Source organism: Hetaerina americana, unplaced genomic scaffold (genome assembly GCF_022747635.1).
Source record: "Hetaerina americana unplaced genomic scaffold, ioHetAmer1.1.p SCAF_1, whole genome shotgun sequence".
Classification (NCBI taxonomy): domain Eukaryota; kingdom Metazoa; phylum Arthropoda; class Insecta; order Odonata; family Calopterygidae; genus Hetaerina; species Hetaerina americana.
This window is the reverse complement of record NW_027286069.1, coordinates 91,770,043-91,789,340: the sequence shown is the minus strand read 5'-3', so window position 1 is coordinate 91,789,340 and position 19,298 is coordinate 91,770,043. Positions and strand designations below refer to the sequence as shown.

At 35.4% G+C, this 19,298-nt stretch overlaps 2 protein-coding genes across 3 annotated transcripts in view; one reads left to right on the top strand and one right to left on the bottom strand.

Moving 5' to 3' along the window:
- Nucleotides 1-10,394, top strand: part of CarT (Carcinine transporter) — a 48,964-nt gene extending 38,570 nt beyond the window's left edge. The window contains exons 7-12 of the mRNA XM_071593384.1: nucleotides 1,859-2,027; nucleotides 2,505-2,753; nucleotides 3,606-3,820; nucleotides 6,645-6,826; nucleotides 7,297-7,475; nucleotides 9,107-10,394. Coding sequence (XP_071449485.1) covers nucleotides 1,859-2,027; nucleotides 2,505-2,753; nucleotides 3,606-3,820; nucleotides 6,645-6,826; nucleotides 7,297-7,475; nucleotides 9,107-9,434 — 1,322 coding nt within the window. The 3' untranslated portion in view covers nucleotides 9,435-10,394. The remainder of the gene's footprint in view (nucleotides 1-1,858; nucleotides 2,028-2,504; nucleotides 2,754-3,605; nucleotides 3,821-6,644; nucleotides 6,827-7,296; nucleotides 7,476-9,106) is intronic.
- Nucleotides 10,395-12,346: 1,952 nt separating this feature from the next.
- LOC139694842 (uncharacterized) lies at nucleotides 12,347-19,188 on the bottom strand. 2 transcript variants are annotated; one of them, XM_071593367.1, is made up of 6 exons: nucleotides 18,775-19,188; nucleotides 18,548-18,684; nucleotides 17,912-18,116; nucleotides 17,321-17,806; nucleotides 16,903-17,070; nucleotides 12,347-13,252 (listed from the first exon to the last, which is right to left on the bottom strand). In XM_071593367.1, the coding sequence occupies exons 1-6, from the start codon at nucleotides 18,895-18,897 to the stop codon at nucleotides 12,665-12,667; spliced, it is 1,707 nt and encodes a 568-aa protein (XP_071449468.1). In that variant the 5' UTR covers nucleotides 18,898-19,188; the 3' UTR covers nucleotides 12,347-12,664. The 2 variants fall into 2 exon arrangements, with proteins under 2 accessions (XP_071449468.1, XP_071449476.1); XM_071593375.1 differs by having other exon boundaries at nucleotides 16,903-17,052.
- Between the last annotated feature and the right edge of the window lie 110 nt (nucleotides 19,189-19,298).

Sequence of the window (19,298 nt, the reverse complement as noted above, 5' to 3'; positions counted from 1 at the left end):
AGAATTATAATTCATGGACAAGATACTATAATTGCTACTAAGGTACGTAGTTTTCATTAAAATTATTTTGTTTTCCTCTACATCCACTCTCCAATGAATGCTCTTGGGCTAAATGAAGCTGCTAAATGTGGCACTAAATGCATTAAGGGTTGAAGATTTTATAATTTTTCTCTTTTACCCATCACACATATGTGGGTATATAAATACATTCACATGCAGCCTTTTTCATCATAATAATGCTACACGCAACAATTTCAGAGTGTTTCTTTGGAAATAATGCTCCTTGCCTAACGAACAAAAAAGGAAACATTCAAAAGGGAATACTTTTCTTAGAGTTCCTCATTCTTTAGTGAGGAATGTTAAATCTTATAATATAAAAGAAGCAACAATATTCACCCATGATACAGCATATTTTGAGAAAATTAACCATCTTCCGGGAGTAAAATATTCCATTCCAAAATTTTACATGAGAGGAGTGCATTGCATTCCTTGCAGCTGTGGAGACTACCATGTAGGGGAATCTGGTCAACCAATTGAATTCAGAATAAAAGACCATCAAGAGCCCTAGAAAACAAACACATGAAATTTTCAGGTGTTTGAAATGCTCTTCATTATGGTCCATATCACAATATTTCTCCAGACACAACCATGCCTTTGGCAAAAGAAAAATTAGGCTACCCCAAAATAAGATGAGTTACAACAGAAATAGTAAAACACCCAAACAACCTCAATAGGGAGGATGAATGTAGTTTACCCCATTTCTGGAAAAGGCCATTGTATATTATTCATTACTTAAAACAATATGACTACACAAAAGGCCATTTATGATCATGAATAATACCATAATAATAATACTGGGCTATGAGCCCAGACACCTTCGGTTGAAGACTACAGAAGTACTAATTCCAGCCCTGCTAATTTGGGATGCAGATGCATTGTGGATGTCACCTTTTCAACTTTGACTGATGGAACCTACAGAGCATGTAGAAGGAAACGAATTTTAAATAATCAATGCCTCTCTGGTATTTGTTATTTACTAAAATTCCCAGTTTATACATTTATATGCAACTGCTTTGCATTTCCAATCTTGATTAATTTTGTGAATACTCCTGTTTTCATCAGTCAAAGTGGGCAAGTGTAAACTCCATGATGCTCAATTGTTCTGTGCATAAAACTTTTCTCATTATAAATGTATGATATTTTCTATTAACTTCTTGCATTTGAGTACTGGATAAGTTTCCATTGTGCAGGTGAAGGTGAATATGCTGCAAATTTACTCTCATTTCGCTGAGTGTAAGAAAGAAGCGTCACTGAAGGAAAGTAGGTACCTGTTTGAGTTCATGTCCAAAAGAAATTTTTTATGTCTTGGGATCATGATAATGCACATACATGCTCTTTAAGCTTGATAAACCATTCAAACATTCCACATGTTAGTAGTAATAAAAATGTTTGGGATACTGGCAGACTGAACATTGACTTGTATGATGTGATTCCAAATTAATGTTCTCTTTTGCTGAGAAACCTTTTGTTTGGGTACCTCTTCCCCTTACTAATTTACCCGCCTATCTTGTGCCATTAATTAGAGACTCATTACTGTTACTATTAAAATTATTGAAGATCTGAGAATGAATGGGCACCCTTATTTTCATTCGATTCTTAAGTCTCTTTTAGCATCTTGTATGCATTTCACCTAAGCTAATAACCATTGAAGCAAAATTTGTAAAATTTTATTGGCTTAGAAAGTGCTCTAGCATATTCTTTTCATGGTAATGTTGTGTGCTATACAAAATGATATCAATATTATTTTCTCAATTTAATGCACAATTCTCTTGTATTTCATCATGCTTAAACTGAACAGCACTGGAGTTAGTTGGTCCCAACTACAGATCCTTTGTAACTGTGATGACCTGTCTGTTCTATACTCTGGGTATGATAGTGCTTGCAGGGATAACTTACATGGTGCGTAACTGGGTTCAATTGGCACTGGTTACTTCCACACCCTTTCTCCTATATTTTGGATACTGGTGGTAAGTAACTAATAAATTTATGATAAAATTAATTCAATCCAATCAAATTCTATAAAATGGTTAAAAAAATTAAAGTTTTCTATCTAATTTCTTAAGATTACCATATTAATGACATACATATGTACTTAATATGAAAGGATATGGATGCATAAGTGGTTATTTCATTGAAGTCTTTCAAAAGTAATTGTGAATTTTTATTTGGTTGTCGGTGGATACACCCACACTAAACATTTTCAAGGGCTAGCACATATCATTATGAAATAAAAAGACTTTGATTCAAAAAAAATATGTCACCATCAATAAACATTAATTTAAGATAGACTCAGGATATCAGTGTGCCAAGTAATATGGTATTGAGGTGTCATATCTCTTAATAGTAAGAATGATTACTTACAAAAAATGAATGGCATTAAAAGTCTGTCCTGAGGAAGTAATGTAAGTTATAATCAAAGGCTTTTTGGTTGGTTTTTAATTAAGGTTCCTTCCTGAGTCTCCACGATGGTTACTTGCAAAAGGGCGTTTTGAGGAGGCATCTGCTATCCTTGAAACTCTAGCTCAAGTGAATGGAACTCAACTACCTGCTGGATTTACTCAAAGGCTCAAACAAAAAATGACAATTCAAAGATCTCAGAGTGAAGAATCTCGTCTCAAGAAAGGGCCTGGAGTTATGTCACTATGCAGAACACCAAATATGAGGCTTAAGACAGCTCTAATTACCTTGAACTGGTTAGTCACATTTTCTTGTGCTTTTAATCTCTTATTTTATAACTAATATCTCCAAAAAGATAATGAGTGTTGTCAGTTTTCAAAATTAGCCACATAAGGTGAATACTTGATCGGTCCTGAAGAAAGTCCACAGTATATAGAATTAAGCCACAACTTTCTTAGTGAATAATGCACATTCCTCGTTAGGGCAATTGTTAATTGGTTAAGTGAACTAGGTTATGTACATTGTCCTCTGTTATTCACCAAGGATTAATTTCAAAGAAAGTTTGGATTAAAAAGTAGTCACCTGTCCACAAGTTTTAATCCTTTCTTCCACAAGCTCTATAATCAATTAAAAATAATGGCAATATAATATTCTGAGTGCCTGTGATGACCAAAATATCCACCATGGACTCATGGCCTATGTGGTGGTTTGTTTATTCATACAGCATATGAGAGGTCCATTTTTGATTCAAGACTCTTCTGAATATTCTCAATGTTATCATAAAACAGATAGATCATTGCTAAATTACATACTACATGCATCCAGATAAAGTCAAAACAAAAGAGAAAATTTAAGCAGCCATATGTTCATAAATTATTCACTATTATGAAAGTAATTACTCATAATATACTCTTCAGGCAGTTTATTCTTCACCAAATCATTCCACAAGTACTTTTTAGGAATGTTAATTTCCATTAAAATTATGCATACATTCTATCTATTTATTAACTAGACCTGGGAGGCATTATTTAATCTTTTATGTTCAATCAAAAATGTATTATGAAATATTATTGTTTATGCGTATGAATATATGTATCAAATATTATTATGTCAATTAATTTTTTATTTATATTTTTTAATTCACATAGGTTTGCCAATGAGATGGTGTACGTGGGATTGAGTTACTATGGTCCATCTCTTGGTAGTGATCAATATGTAAGCTTCTTGCTATCCTCATTGGTCGAAGTGCCAAGTTATTTAGCATGTTGGTTTGTCATGGATCGTTGGGGTAGGAGATGGCCTCTTTGTGTTTGTATGGTCTTGAGTGGAGTCAGCAGTATTGTAACAGTTCTTCTTCCAGAAGGTGAGACTCCGTAATAATTCCCTAAAAAATGTTTTTACAGAGTTTCCCCATCCTGTATCATACTGAAGATTACAGTTGTTAGCAATTTGTTCCCTTGTGGTTAAATGTGAAACCTTCTCAGTCAAATTTTGTAGATTATATAATTGTAGAGTTGGTATTTTTGAAGCTGTAGGTTATATTTACTTGTTGAATAGTAAAATGAATACAATTATATGGTAAATAATTTAGCTTTTGAATTATAATTTTTTCTTTGAATTTGAACACCAATGAAATTGTTTGCCACAATTAGCAGAATTTGTCTACGTTCCCTCTAAAGTAGTGTCACGGGCAACTGACCGACTTACCCTTTCTCAGTTACTGTTTGGGCAGCGGTTTTTCTGGCTGGGTTTGAGGGAAGGGAGTCTCAGGAAAGGCTGGAGGCCAGTGGCAGTTGGCTCCCAGCCTTTGCAAAGAGTGGATCGTTCATTTGCAAAAACACTCTAAGGTGGCATCGTTATGCTCTGTCATGAACCGGTTATTGGTAATACGCTACACCATCAAATGTTGCATGAAACTGGGCAAAACCAGGAATGAGATTCATGACATGCTCAAGGCTGCTTATAATGCCATGGGTAGGTTGGGTGTTTTTGAGTGGCACAAGTTTTTTTGTGAGGTTGGAGAAGATGTTGAAGATGCCGAACGTTTAGAACGCTCTTCAACCTCAAAAAGTGACAAAAATCTTGCAAGAGTAAAGGTTTTGTTGGACACGGATCGCAGATTAAGTGTTTGCATGGTTTCTGATGAACTTGGCATCCCTAGAATTGATGTACATCAAATTGTGACGGAAAACATGGGCATGAGAAAGGTGAGTGCAAAGTTGGTGCCGCGAGTGCTCTCAGATGAACAAAAGGAAACTCGTATGCAAGAGCTTCTTGACCATGTGAGTGAGGATCCAAATTTTTTAGGCAATACTTTACCAGACTTCCTTTTCCCCCACCTCAAATCCGTGCTGAAAAGACATCACCATGGCTCAGTGTAAACATTGAAACAGGCCATGATGCGAGAGAGAACTTAGCAGTATTCTGGGTGTCGCCTTCTAGAAGGCATACGAGGCATGGAAAACCCACTGGCAGCATTGTGTGGACACAAAAGGGGGTGATTTCAAACACTTTTGAGTGAATGTATCCATTCTGGCAATAAATTTTTTTTAATTTACTTAGTCCTACTTCTTTTGGGACAGACCTTGTACTTCAGAATATGGAGCTTTTGTTGATGTTTTACTCTTGGGTTCTTGGTTCATATTTTACCTGCTATTATCAACTCTGTAGGTTTCCAGTGAGGTAGGCTTAAAAGTTTATTGGCCAGATTAGGGTTTATCTCTTTGGTTAAAAATTTTTTAATTATCCATTCATTTTCCACCCTTTCTCCATAGCTTTGTGTTGAGTTAGGGCTGCTGGTGATCAGATGAAAATTTCATTCTTTGGCAAGCTGTCTAAATGCTACTTGTGATTGTAGACCATTATTTGTTCTCACTCCCTCGGAATAAAAACCTTGTAAATGTCAGTTTGTAATTTTCCACTGACTTTATTTTTAGGTATAATGCATTTCACCAACTGGCAGTATCATCAGGTACAAGTTATACGTACAGCTGTTGAATACATACCCTTCGGACAGAGGAGAGGTGGGGAAAGTTGAAGGTGGGGGATTGAGGTTTTTTGGGATGGCAAAGTCAGGTCAGGGTTTTTTTCTTGATGATGCCGCTAGTCGGTGAAATGCATTGTACCTTAAATAAAGTTCATGGGGAATTACATACTCATTTATATATATATATATACATATATATATATATGTATATATATATATATATATATATATATATATATATATATATATATATATATATATATACATATATATATACACACACATATATATATATATATATATATATATATATATATATATATATATATACATATATCACTTTTCCCCCACAAGTTTTACCAATACATCAACAACTTTTAGCAAGATGTGGTATTCTCACTTCACTTTAGTATTCAATTTCATATCATCCAAGCATATTCTCATGAAATTGTATTCAATGGTTACTGGCTCAACTGTGTGAAAGTTCATGAGTGTTAAATGAAGAACACAAGAATAAAGAAGTATTTTTCCACTGTTCTTGTGGAACTTCAAGAACACTGGAAAATACCTTGTGTTCTTCATTTAACACTCATGAAATTTCTTTATGACAATGGCCATCTGCATAAACCAATCAGTTGATTCATCAGCTGTGAAACTTACTATCTATCCACCCATCTGCATGTGCTCCAGATTGGCATGGAATGTCCAATGCAGAGTTATTTGAAAGTCATGTAGGTCAGCATTATTTTCAATGAGCATGCAATGAATGCGACGAACTCTTTTGTTGGCCTTGTTTTTATTGCTCTATTATCTAATTAGGGAATGTTGATTCCCCTAGGTTCTATAATTTCTTATTAATGGTACATTGAAAATGGGAAAGATTTTTAAAAGACTTGCACTCATGGAAGAAAATCACTTTCATTTGTTGAAAAGACATTCTCAGTCCTTACTACCCTGGATGCAGCCCACACAATACTGTTTTCTGTCTTCCTCTCAGCATCTGTAGTAGGTAGGTGCCTACCATTGTGTCTAGTGACTTTCACTCCTGGCATAATGTGGATTCTATTAAGTATTCCAAAATGAGCAGGGGGTCGGCAAATAGAGTACTGTTGATTATTACTTGCTGCTGTTATCTCTCCTGCCCTAATTCTGTAGAATATTAATGAAATGCCTTCATTAAAATATTATCTCTTTCTCATAGATGCAGTAACCGCAACACTCTTGTTATTTCTACTGGCAAAATCTGCTATATCAGCATCATTCCTCATCATTTACCCTTTTGCTGGAGAGCTGTACCCAACTCAACTGAGAGGAATAGGGATTGGCGCCAGTGCCTATATTGCGGGTCTTGGCCTTGTTATTATCCCTTTCATTGTATACCTGGTCAGTATAGTGTGTATATGTACTTGTATACTACTGATTGTTAAATGTTAAAAAGAAGTTAGTGATTTTGACACAACTTTAAACAAAAACGAAGTTTTTGGATGGTTGGACCCAGCCATTTCATATTTAAAGAAGTTTATTCCGCACAATTTTTACCTTTGCCCACTGTTTCTTCTGGGAGTAAAAGGCATTTTGTAATGCTCAATCTTGCACTGATGGCAGTTATATAAGCTAACTTAAATAATAAATAAAATTGATGCAAAATTACTAACTTAAAACTAACTTTCTTATATTTATTCTGTGTTATGTACATAATTATAAAATTGTAAAAGTTGAAAAAATTTCATTAATCATATTAAATTTAGTGGTCAAATATTTTTCACTTCAGCTTTTGTCAAAAACTATATTTTTCTCCATAAGTGATACTTTGTTTGTCTTTGGCATAAACAACAATGGTGATTTAATTTTAGGGATCAGAAATGTTGGTTTTGCCATTGGTGATTTTGGGTGTTGTGTCAGTGGTTGGAGGTTTATCAGGCCTCCGCCTGCCGGAAACACTTCATCATAGGCTTCCTCAGACAGTTGAAGAAGGAGAGGAATTTGGAAAAGACTGGAACTGGAAGGAATGCATCAGGTGTATTCCCATCAGGTAAAATGAAGTAATTTTGGTAAATCCATATTTGTGCATGTATTTTATGCTTCAAAATGATGTTATATGTATAAATGCTTGATATTATTGCATAATCCCTATCTTACTCTATTGGTACATGTATTTAACTGGCTCGTTTTCTTTTGGAACTGCTAGCAGTCAAGCCAATTCCTGTGCTTTGTTATGGTAAACTGCTTGAAGTAGACAAATATGTTGTTCACTGTATTCAATGACAATAAGTAGGTACTTGAGTTTAACAGTTCAGAAATAAAATTATAGATTGATGGTGTTGGATTCCTTTATTTAATAAATATGTGGTGAGCACTTAACTATGCATTTTGTGAAAAAGTCACTAACTTGTATATAGGAGGTGTGAGTATATTACCCAGCAGAGGTTGGGTAAAATCATCATTGGGTAAAATGGGCCTGTGAGTACATTTTTCCCAGTTAAATATTGGTGTATGTATGAAATATTCAGTGCTTGTTTGATGACCTTTCCAGCTGGAAAATATATTCCAAAATGGATAAATTCTATTAAAATGTACACTAATGTATCAATTTAGGAAAATATTAATAAAATGTTCATTGTATGTTCTCACTTTTCTAATAAGGCAAGTGACCCTTATAGAATATGCTCATCCAGCCAGAAAGGGCATATGTATCAGGATCATAGTGAAGAGCAGCCTTAGTTTTCTGAATGATCTAAACTATTCAACGCATGCTGCTGTAAACAATTCTAATTCATAGATTGGAAAAATCTTTTTACTTTTAGAGCACATATTTCAAAGTTAAATTTCATTGTATGCTAAAACCAGATTAAAATTTACTGCAATTCTGTTGGATTGGGTCTCCAATGCCCTGAAATCACTCTGATGCTTTTAAATGTGTTGGAACAGATTTTATATTAGCAGCAAATTTTGGTAGTAGCTGTGAAATTAAGGGCTTGTTTACAGAATATGTAGAAATCCCAAAATCAGATTTTCTGTTCAAAAATGTTATGCTTTAATGCTTCAAAAGTATTGTTAAATTTGAAAATGTTCTTCTGTAAAACCCTATAGTTAAAAGTTTTACTAATGTAGTCAGTAAAATCCCATATTTGCATTGCAGTTAACGCTAGAATTAATTTTATCTGTGAGGTAGTTTTAGTTGAGGAACTTGCCCAAACTTTCCAACAATTTTAAAAGATGCTTTAAACTGCTATGTCTCATTAGTGACTGAGCTTTACTAACTTTTGAAGAAATGTGAATAAATACAGTTTCAAATTGTGTCTTTTACTAGTACATTCAATTCTGATGCCCATCATAAACATTTTTAAAAACCATAATCACATCTTTACTGCATATTAGCATATAACAAAGGATTTCATTTAAAAGTTAAATACAATTTCTGTCTTCAAGAGTGTACTTCAAGGCCTCTTTAATTTACATAATATATTTAAGACTTTTTGTGGTCTCAAGCCACTGGATATATGTATGTTATGTATATAAAACTTGATAAAGAATCTTGTAAAACTCATCTAAAGAATTAAACTCAATGCATTATATTTTGAAATGTCCAAGTTTTTCTCATTTTGGCAAATTAGGAAAAGTAATCCTGTAATAAATTGAAATTATTCAATTTTCAATCCAAAGGCCTACCTCCCCAGCTAGTTCATATGAAGACTTAAATGCTAATGAGGGTACAGAATTTGAAGAATTCTCTGCAGCTAGCCAAGCCATCTCTAGCACAAGGCGTGAATCTGAAAGGTCTGTGCCACATGGACAGCAAGAAAGTGAATTCTCGAATTCGGAAGGTAATTCAATGCCCTCAGTGACAGATGGACCAACTGAGCGTACACCCTTGGGTTCCATGCCACCGAACAGACGTCGATCTTTAAGGGGGAGACTTGCTCGTCAATCAAGTATCATGGAAACACCAATGGATTCTTCAGGTGTTATGACAATTACATACTGGTATTAAGACAGAGTGCACACTATTTGCTACTGTTTAGCACATATGTATCAAAGATTAGAGGTAAAATATGCAGGAATACCTGTGTTCACTGCAAATAAAATCTGATTCATTATTCAAGTAAAAGAGCCATCATAAATAATTCATGTCCCTTTGTGGATGCTATTGGCTTGGCCAATTTCTTGTCAGAGTTCAGAGATATAAAGGCTATCTTTGCAGACAAGCCTTAATTGAAAATTTAAAAATGATTTATTTCAAAACAATGCACATTTTAAGCTAGGAGGCACATTTCTTGATTTCTGTCCATAAATCTGAGGTTTTAAAGAATGATTTCATTGTTCAGTATTTTTTAATACTGACAAGGAATTGTGATATCAGAATTATACTCATCATGTGTTTCTTATTACATACATTTATTTCATTAGAAACACTACATTAATCAGGGTGCAATGAGGTACTGCATTGGATCGAATGCATTTAGTACACCTTCGAACAAATACGTATGTACATGCATACAGATGCATTGACTGAAGGCCCTCAGGTAGCAAATTTTTAACAGCAGGTGGACTCAGGAGAATTTGGTTGAGAGCTCAGGCTTTGAACATTTCAGGTTGGTGATACATAAAGCATAAATGCCACATATTCTTTCTGAATTTTGTAATTTATTTAAAATTATTCCGTTAAATCCAATAAGATTTAAAATTGTGGCTATTTGCATGTAGTTAGTTACCTGGGGACCCCTAACATCTGCCCTTTTTGAAAGTTTAGGTGTCAATAAATACTATGTTTTTAATTTACAGCTTAGTTTCTTATTTTTGTTTTGGATGTATACATACACACACATATATAACACACGTGTATATGTATACATATATTCATTTGTATATATACCGTATGAATATGTCGATAGTTTTTGTTTTCAGAATCCCATTTTGTTTTTTTCATGTAAATGTACCAATAAAATATTTAGCAGAAAGAATCAATGCTTTCTATATATCAGGCTCCTCCTTACTGGCCACAACCTTGATGAGGGAGAAAGGCTTGTGAATTCTGATAACCTCTAGAGCTGTGCAGGTGTGAGCAATGAGATAATTGCTCCTGATAGAGTTGCCCACGACAGTTAGGGCCCAAGGTTAAGGTAGTCTATGCAAGACATCTGTTCCTCAGTGAAGTGACTGAAAAGGTATCTGACCCCAGTAGGATTGCCACTTGAATGACAGTGTCATGTTAAACGCACTACTGAGGAAGTAAAGGAAATCATCTCAATTATTTATCCCACGAACTTATGATGGAGATAATTATGAATATGAGTTCTGGCAACTACAAGACCAGGCCCATTGAGCCTTATGTCATGCCCAGCAGCAGGCAAGGCAAGGCTTCCACAGTCACCATTACAAGAAATCCCTGCAAAGGGGAATCAACAGCAGCAGCCAAGATGATGACTAATCAAGCTAGAATAAGTTCATACTTGGAATGTTAGGACAACATTGAGGGTAGGAAAATCATAAAATATAAAACAGAAGATGGAAAAATCAAAAGCATTTGAGGACTGTGCAAGGTGAGATGGAAGGATAGTAAGGATTATTGGAGAGATATTTATAGAGAAATAGACAGTAGAAGGTAAAGAGTCAGAGTGGTTTGGCAGTATGTATAGGACAGGCAAGTGATGGAATATTATCAGTAGAACAGAAAGCTGACAGTAAACTTGTTCATTGTTTAGGTCTCCACGCCATCATAGGGAGGAAGAAGTTGACGGTGTATGTGATCAATTAAGAGGAAATAATTGTGGTTGTTTCTACAAAAGAATCATGGTGAAAAAGCAATGTGAGTATATAGAGAGTTTACCAAGGCAGGGAGAAATGTGTGTACTGTAAAGAAGTGAAAGACCTAGAAAGTAAGAAGGGATACTTCATGTATACTATTCATGATATGATGGGTAAATTATTAATTGAACAAAGAAAAATTCAAGAAAGAAAGAAAACATAGAGGATCTTTTAGTAAAGATGCCAGCAATTTTAGGGGGATATCTTATGACCAGGCAACTTGATTGTGAGATAAAAAGGACATTGAAATGAAATAAAGTCGAGAATTGGTAACATCCACACAGAACTACTTAAGGGTTTGGGAAACTGTGAAAGGAAGAGTTTTTATGGACTAATTTAATGGAAATTTTATGAGGGAGGAATTAGGCCAGAAGATGTTATCAGATCAGTGTTAGTTCCCATGCCAAAAAAGGGTATGAGAGCTAAATGTGAGGGCTATAGAAGATATCAGTACACATTACCACAATCAATTGGGCAGAATGGAGCTCAGTTGTGTGTGCAGCAAGTACCGATAGTTTGCTCTGAATGCTCCTCATATTCTGATGGTAGAAATTAAATATAGACATGAGGCTAACATTTACATCACCACATAAAAGGATGAGTGTAACATGCTCCCAGGCAGGGACAGGGTGCACTTATCTCTCAAGCAGTGGGGAATAGGAGCATGAGGTTCACCTGAGGTACAGATAAGTGGGAAGAGGAGATGGTGCCTTCATTCCACAGAGTACAGGATAATACCAAATAGAGAGTCGATGGAGAGAGAGGCTGCAATGTAGAGAATAGGGAAACAAAACTTCTTCTGGAGCACAATAAAAAACGAAGAATTATGCTCACTGACAATGGTTTTTGGGGGTAGGGAAAAATCTTGGAAACAACAGTAAGCTAAATACAAAAGAATAATTGGGAACATTTCATACATAGAAGAATAAGTTAATCAGATAATCTACAATAACTGTAATCCAGTGGACTTTCAGTATAAATGAAGAATCTTGCAACAGGTTAGTCACTATGTATATAATATCTTCTTTCTCCCTCTACTTGCATCATCTATATCTGATGTGTCTTCAAGCAGAAATAAATATTCCCTTACTCTTTCAAGATTATTTATTATGCAATTAATATGATTTTGAGCTCATAAATACAACAAATTTACAATAAATAATTATTCATAAAACTTTTACATTTGGGATGGCTAAATGACATTTCAAACCAACAACACATATTCTTACACTTCCCATTTATAAAAATGAGACGTAAATTGAATAATTTTTCTCCATTGGCATTGGACTTACTTTCATTGAATATATTTGGCTTATATATGACACTCATTTTGAATCATTAAACCACTAAAACAACCTCAAACACACACAAGGAAGCTGACTGAGATTCAACTTTGATGAGCAAAAACAATGACAGTTAGAAGGTGAAAATGATGGACCTTATCAGCCCATCTCGCAAACAGCACCCACTTTCTCCAACACAAAAATTGAATAACACATCGTCACACTGGACATGTTTAGCACATTCTCCCATAGGATACCAACCAGTTCGATTGAAAACAACAACAATTTTATAAGTTCTGGCACGAGCTATTGGCACTGGCCGGTTGAATGATATTTCCATCATTGAATCAGGCTGCACACGAGCTGAAAGGTGAGTGTATGTGAGGCGACAGCCATCACCATCAGTTAAGTGTGCATATACAAGCTCTGTGTATTCACCTGAAACCCCACCCATTCTACCTCGAACACTATTTTCATTTCCCATACTCTCATGATTTCCTCCATTGGCTGTTGATAACCCACCTCCTGGTCCATCATTCTTTGGAGCAGATGGGTTCAGTCTCACTGAAGAAGGAAATATCATAGCTGGCCCATCAGTGAGTAGCAATGGGTTGTTTGAAAATTCTGATGCTCTGTAACTAGATTCTGAGACATGGTGTTCACTGGAGGTGGATGGGCCACTGTCCCCACTATGATGTCGCTCACTTACTTGTGTAGGGACCTAAAAGAAAAAAACTTTAAATTTTACTTGTATGGAGCAAATTTTCACAATAAAAGAGCTGGGCTTTTCTCCCTAAGATCATTTCATTTGGAAAGATGATTAAATCGCACACATACGTTGGCACTTAACTAACTTCTCTTTCTAAACAGACACAGTTTACATTTCGGAGGCCCCTTGAGTAAATGACTGCTTTTCCAGAAATGCACTATAGAAAATCCATACCACAGTACTAAAGACCCAAAATTGAGGGGTCATTTACCTTCGTAGAAACACAGATTTACATGTATGTGAATGCATCCACTACAATCCTCTTCCAAAATTAATTTTTTTTTCATAACAGTCATCACTTTTGATTGGTCAGTTAATCATCCCCATTTGTTTAAAGAGTAAATTTACCTTGGATTAGAACAAACTCGAGGGAAAAATATAGCAGTGAAATCCTCCTTGATGTTAATATCACTTGAGTCTAAAATATTAATCCTGGAACTTAACTGGATTAAAACCATTGGAATTCATCGAAAATAAAACAAAAGTTCAATTTCAAATGGCTAATTTATTATTTAGGGTTAATATAAAATATGTAATATGAAACTAAATATATTTTGATGCACTAAGTGACTTCATTACATATTTTATATTATGGACACATTAAATCATGCATGGAAATTACCTATTAAAACAGCACTTTTTAAACAATATTCTGCAAAGAATTATATTCTTAATGTAATAAGTACCCACAAATACACATAAGTTAGTTATTATTAAGGGAGGCAACCAAGAGATCATTCGTACAATCAGGGATAAGTAAGTAACTTGGTATGGGTAGGAAGTTCAAGGAATGTAGGGAGGGTTGAGAGAAACCAGCATTAGCCTCCTCATGACAATAGGTGCAAAGAGGTCCAAAATTTAGCATTCCATCCAACAGGCAGTGTACTCACATGAGAAGTTCTTTACACAGTCCCCAAGAAGGGATTGGCATACCCCTGAAAAAAAACTCCAGGATTTGAAACCAGCCCCTTGGAGTGAGAAGCCAAAAGTTTGGTATTCATGCATGAAACTTCCATTATATGGTATACAGAGTAAAATTTTGTCCTTGTTAATGTTGCTATATTCATCTATCACATCTTTTTGTCAATTTCAAATGAAGAAATAAAGTTCAGACTGAGTGACATCTATAAATCAAAAAGGCCAGTATTTTCTTGTTCCTGAATAAAGAAAAGAAATTATTACCCTGGTGTCAGACTATGGGCTCAGGAGCAGTACTTTAATGAGAGATTATGGAGAGTGTTGAAAGAAAAACATTGACTGGTTGACGGTGATTATTTGAAGAGGCAAACTCAATTGGAAATAACAGTATAAATAGATATGAAATATCAAGTAATGTCAGGTAGTAAATAGACTGTCAGCATCAGTTTTCATGATTACGATCAGCAGAGAAGATGATGAATTACCACATAAAGAACACATAATTTTTTCTACAAGAACTGCTCAATAATGGGTGATCATGCATTGGTTTTGCATACTTCATGGCACAAAATGTTGCTGCATCATTATCTTGTTATGCAATGTATAATAAGCAGAAGTTTCATTGATATGACTCCAGGATTGCATCAGTGATTGCTACTGCAGATTGAAACATTTTCAGTTCACATATACCTGCTTTTGACGATTAAAAATGCTTTTCCTCTTAAGTGTTTCTTCACATTAGGGAAAAGAAAAAAAATCACATGGTGCTAGATTTAGACTGTACACAGGATTAGACACCATTTAACATTGATTTTCATGAGATAATCACCAACAACATTTAAGATGATTGGACATGCATTATCATGGAACAGCATCCAGCCTTTTGCTTTGTAATATGGCTTTTTAATTGATACAGCCATCAAGAATTGTCAGTATATAGACCCCTATGATATGGTCCATTTACTGAATAGGAAAGAGGTAATACCAGAGTTAGATCGATCAAACTTTTCCTACATTTAAGTTATATATTAAACTAAAAACAAAACACAAACGTAAAATTTTGCACGTATATTGCGGGACAAAAACTTTCGCTTTTGAACAGCTATCATACAATTGGAGAATAAAATTGAAGGCTTTGTGTTTGCAGTCCAGTGGCTCCGAGGCTATTGAGGGCTGAGGCATTGAGAATGAAGAACAAGAAACTGCAACCAAGAAAGCATGGAAATGCGCCAAAACAAATCATACTGTGAAAGGTACATAAATAACAGATTTGAACAATTGATTCTCAAAATAATTGCAGAATGTTTAACAGCAAAGGAGGCATTGGAAACACAAAAAGATGATTACATGAGCTAGTTCAAGAGCTGAATAAGAAAATCAAGAAATGTAGTTAATATTTTCAGACATGTTTTTTCAGACTTGTTGTTTATCATCTGATAGAGTTTCTATGAGGAATTGATTTAAATCATAGACAGATAAGAAAACTAAAAAAATGGAAGGTAAAATCGTTATAACATAAAAAGAGAAGACATTAAAGTTGAATGGAGAAGAGTAAACATCTCGTTAAGTACAAAAAACTACATGGAAATTGAGAAAAGTCAGCAAATTAGAGAACATGGGACAATCAAAAGGGAGGGAATTCAGCCAAGACAGTAAATAGCATGACTATGACAGAAGTGAAAACCTGCTCAATGAGGACAAATTCATGTATATTTGGTGTCACAGCTGTGGAGAGGTAAACTTTGCCCAAAATCACATGACAACTGCTGAAGGGAAGAAGCAAAAACAATAAAATGATAAAAGACTACTGTATAAAGCACTATGTGTAGATTGCAATAAATCTTGCCTAAATTTAGGAGTAGAGTCATCAACTCTGGAGCATTAGATCACATGAGCAACAAGAGAGACATACGAGAGTTTTGAGCAGATGGAAGAAGTGACCCGAGGGATGGTTTCCTGCGGCGGATTCAGGGAGGAGAGCACATTCTCACATGCATGTACAGGAACATGGGGACTAGAAAATCAATTTCAAGTAAGTTCTCTACATAATTCTGTATCATACAACATTATTTAAATATTCTTATCATATTATTTGCAAAAAGTGAGCATCTCCTTCTGAGAAAATATTTGATTTATGGGGACTTAATATTTACTTTGAGTTATTTCTCCTTTTTTTTTAACCTTGCTTACTTGTCCAAAAATGTGAAATACCCCCTTTTTGAGTTCCTTTATTCTCTGCATTATTTTATTTTTAGCATGCATTGCTGTTCCTTTTGTCACATTTTCAGTAAAGGAACAAAATGCGATCCTGAGCCAAGGTGTTAAATTATAGGGAGGATTATTATTATTCCATTTGAAGTAGGTTTTGGATGGACTGACTGGAAAATACTTTTTTTCTAAACTTTGCCTAAGAAGTCACAACTTTACAACCTAGTTATTTTAGTTTATGTCTTTAATATACTGGGGCAAGATTGAGACTATATAGTCCCTTCTTCCACCTAACCCCTACGTACAGCATCAAAGCCATGAGGGAATTGAACCCACAACCTCCGAGTTGGCAGGTGAGAACATAACCCTACTGCCACCATTACAAAGAAATAGTATCGATAGCATTGCATTGTCAATAAATAAAAAAATCTAATAAATGTACATGTTAATACTCCATTAAATAATTTCCTACTTACTAAAACTCCCAGGACACATATGTTTCGATTTACTGTGAATGTTACTGCTGCATCCATACTGCTGTTAGCATGGAAATATGGTCTATCAGGTATGATGTTCCTCCAGCAAGTAGAAGGGGACACACGTCTTACCAATGATGACATTATGTTCTGTGAATCAAAGGGAGACTATTCACTTTTTAATAATAAAATCATGCTCACAAATTACAATGAGTCATTTAACAAGCATTTCTACCAATACTAAAGTAGGTGTAGAGAATCTCTGGTCATTGAATCAACTTGTATAAAAAATATCACTTCTTCATACAAAGTGATCACAATACTGAACACCAAACAGAAATTATTGATAGATGATATGCTTGAAATTAAGATCACATAAATTGATATAAGTATATTAAAAAACGGGCAAGCCTTTCACCTCTGGTGTTTCGGGAGGAGGGCTAACTGACCCAAATGCTGACAGTCGCGAAGGATAATAGGTGGACATTCGATGACCCCCACTCCCTCTTCTGTCACCATGGCAACGTGACACACGGTTTCTACATAAACCTTCGGGCAGGGCTGCTCCACCTGGAGCAGAAGCTTCTAGGAGTATAGAAAATGCTTCATCTCTTGTCAGGAGAGGAGAAACAGCAGGTCCACTAGCCAATTGGGTAGGTGTCAAAGTCAATAGACGCAAGAGTCTTAAAGGTTCAGGCCCAAGTACCGTCCGTAGATTTTCTCCTGAAGGTACTAGAGCTCGTCGCTGACATTCTCGCCCAGCCCATCGAGTTACTGCCTCAAATAATTGAAGTTCTGAGGGAAGGCTGAGATTTTCTTGTTCAAGTAAAGCAATCAATGTTGAATGTTCGGCCTCCTCAAAGCTAGGATCTGATACCACTGCCTGAGTTTCTGTACACATTATCTGAAATGAAATGATAATATTTCTGAAATATTGAAACAAACTTAGAACATAAGTTTCATTAGCGTACATTTTTGCAGCAAAAAATGTCATCCCATGCCATCATACCTGTAAGCACTTTTCCATAAGCACAGGCTCTTCAAAGAGTTTAGCAAATTCATATGCACGACAGGCGTTTTTGGGGTGAAGATCCCTCCACAGGAATTTCGTACATTCTTCGACCAAATATGGCAACATATACTTCTTAGCAGCATAACAAAGCTCACATGCTTGATCAAATGATTGCAAGTTAATCCCATCCGTGTATATGTACCTGCAAATATAAGAAAAATGTTTAAGCGGTGTTGCATATTAGCAATGGCGAGTCAAACATCATGTACATTGTGTTCAAATGGCAAGTATATATGCCATTTTATTAACAATGTATAAAAAGAAACGTGCTATTATGAATTACCATATACATTGAAGGGCATTACCAGTTAAGGTTGCCTTTTCAAATTACCTTTTTTTAAATAAAGAAATTAGGCACATGAGTCTAATTAAAAATGTGAGGGAGTCCCAACTGTTTACATGGTAATGCACATTAAGGTGCCACACTGATTTCTTTAAAGAGTGACGCTTGGGTTCACATTAGTTAAGTTCACTAAGTGACGGTAAACTTATCTTTGATTGGTTGACCATCTTTCAAAAAATTGTGAGTGAAATTTAGTCCTCCGTAGTTTAATAAATAACTTTAATACAAACTCAAGAAGTGCCCTGAAAGCCTCCGGCTGGACATCGAGAATAGGTATTGGTACATCTTTCTCAGCCATTCCACCAAAAAACATTGCTTCAAAAACGGGGCTGGCAATTGCTAAGAAGAGTTTATGGCATTGGAAAGACTGTGAATTGAATGAAATTTAACACTCAAAAACACATTCTCTTTGATTAAATAAACATTTATGCGATATAAACAATGGTATTTTTTTCACCTCTTGATGAGGTTCTGTCCCGACGATGAACTTGCAATCATTCCACTGTGATGTTTCCAACAAATAACGTCCTCTTTCTGCGACTCTTTGTTTTTTAACTTGCCAATCGCACGGTGTTCCCATTTTTCCGGTTCAAAGGAAAAATAATTATTATTAACATGGAGTTGTATAAGGACGATGAAGGAAAACTCCACTACGCATTTCGACTTTCATTGTGTCGAATTGTGACTACATTCAAAATGGCTGCGTTAGGTCGCAGTGAAAATATTTCGTAGGTTGAAAGAAGACGTGTGAGCAATTGGCTGTGAATGCGAAGTTAGGCAAATTCCTGTTGCCAATGAAAAGAAATTGAAGGCTCCTGTGACGTTATTTCGGTCAGCCGGTGAACATCAACGGAGAGAGTACTTGCATACTTGGGTGACACTTCACGATGTCAAGTGAAGTGTTCATTTGAACATGGATACGGTATTGTCATTTCCTCGCTGTCAAGCTCTTTACTCTCCCTGATGGAAGGTCACCGACTG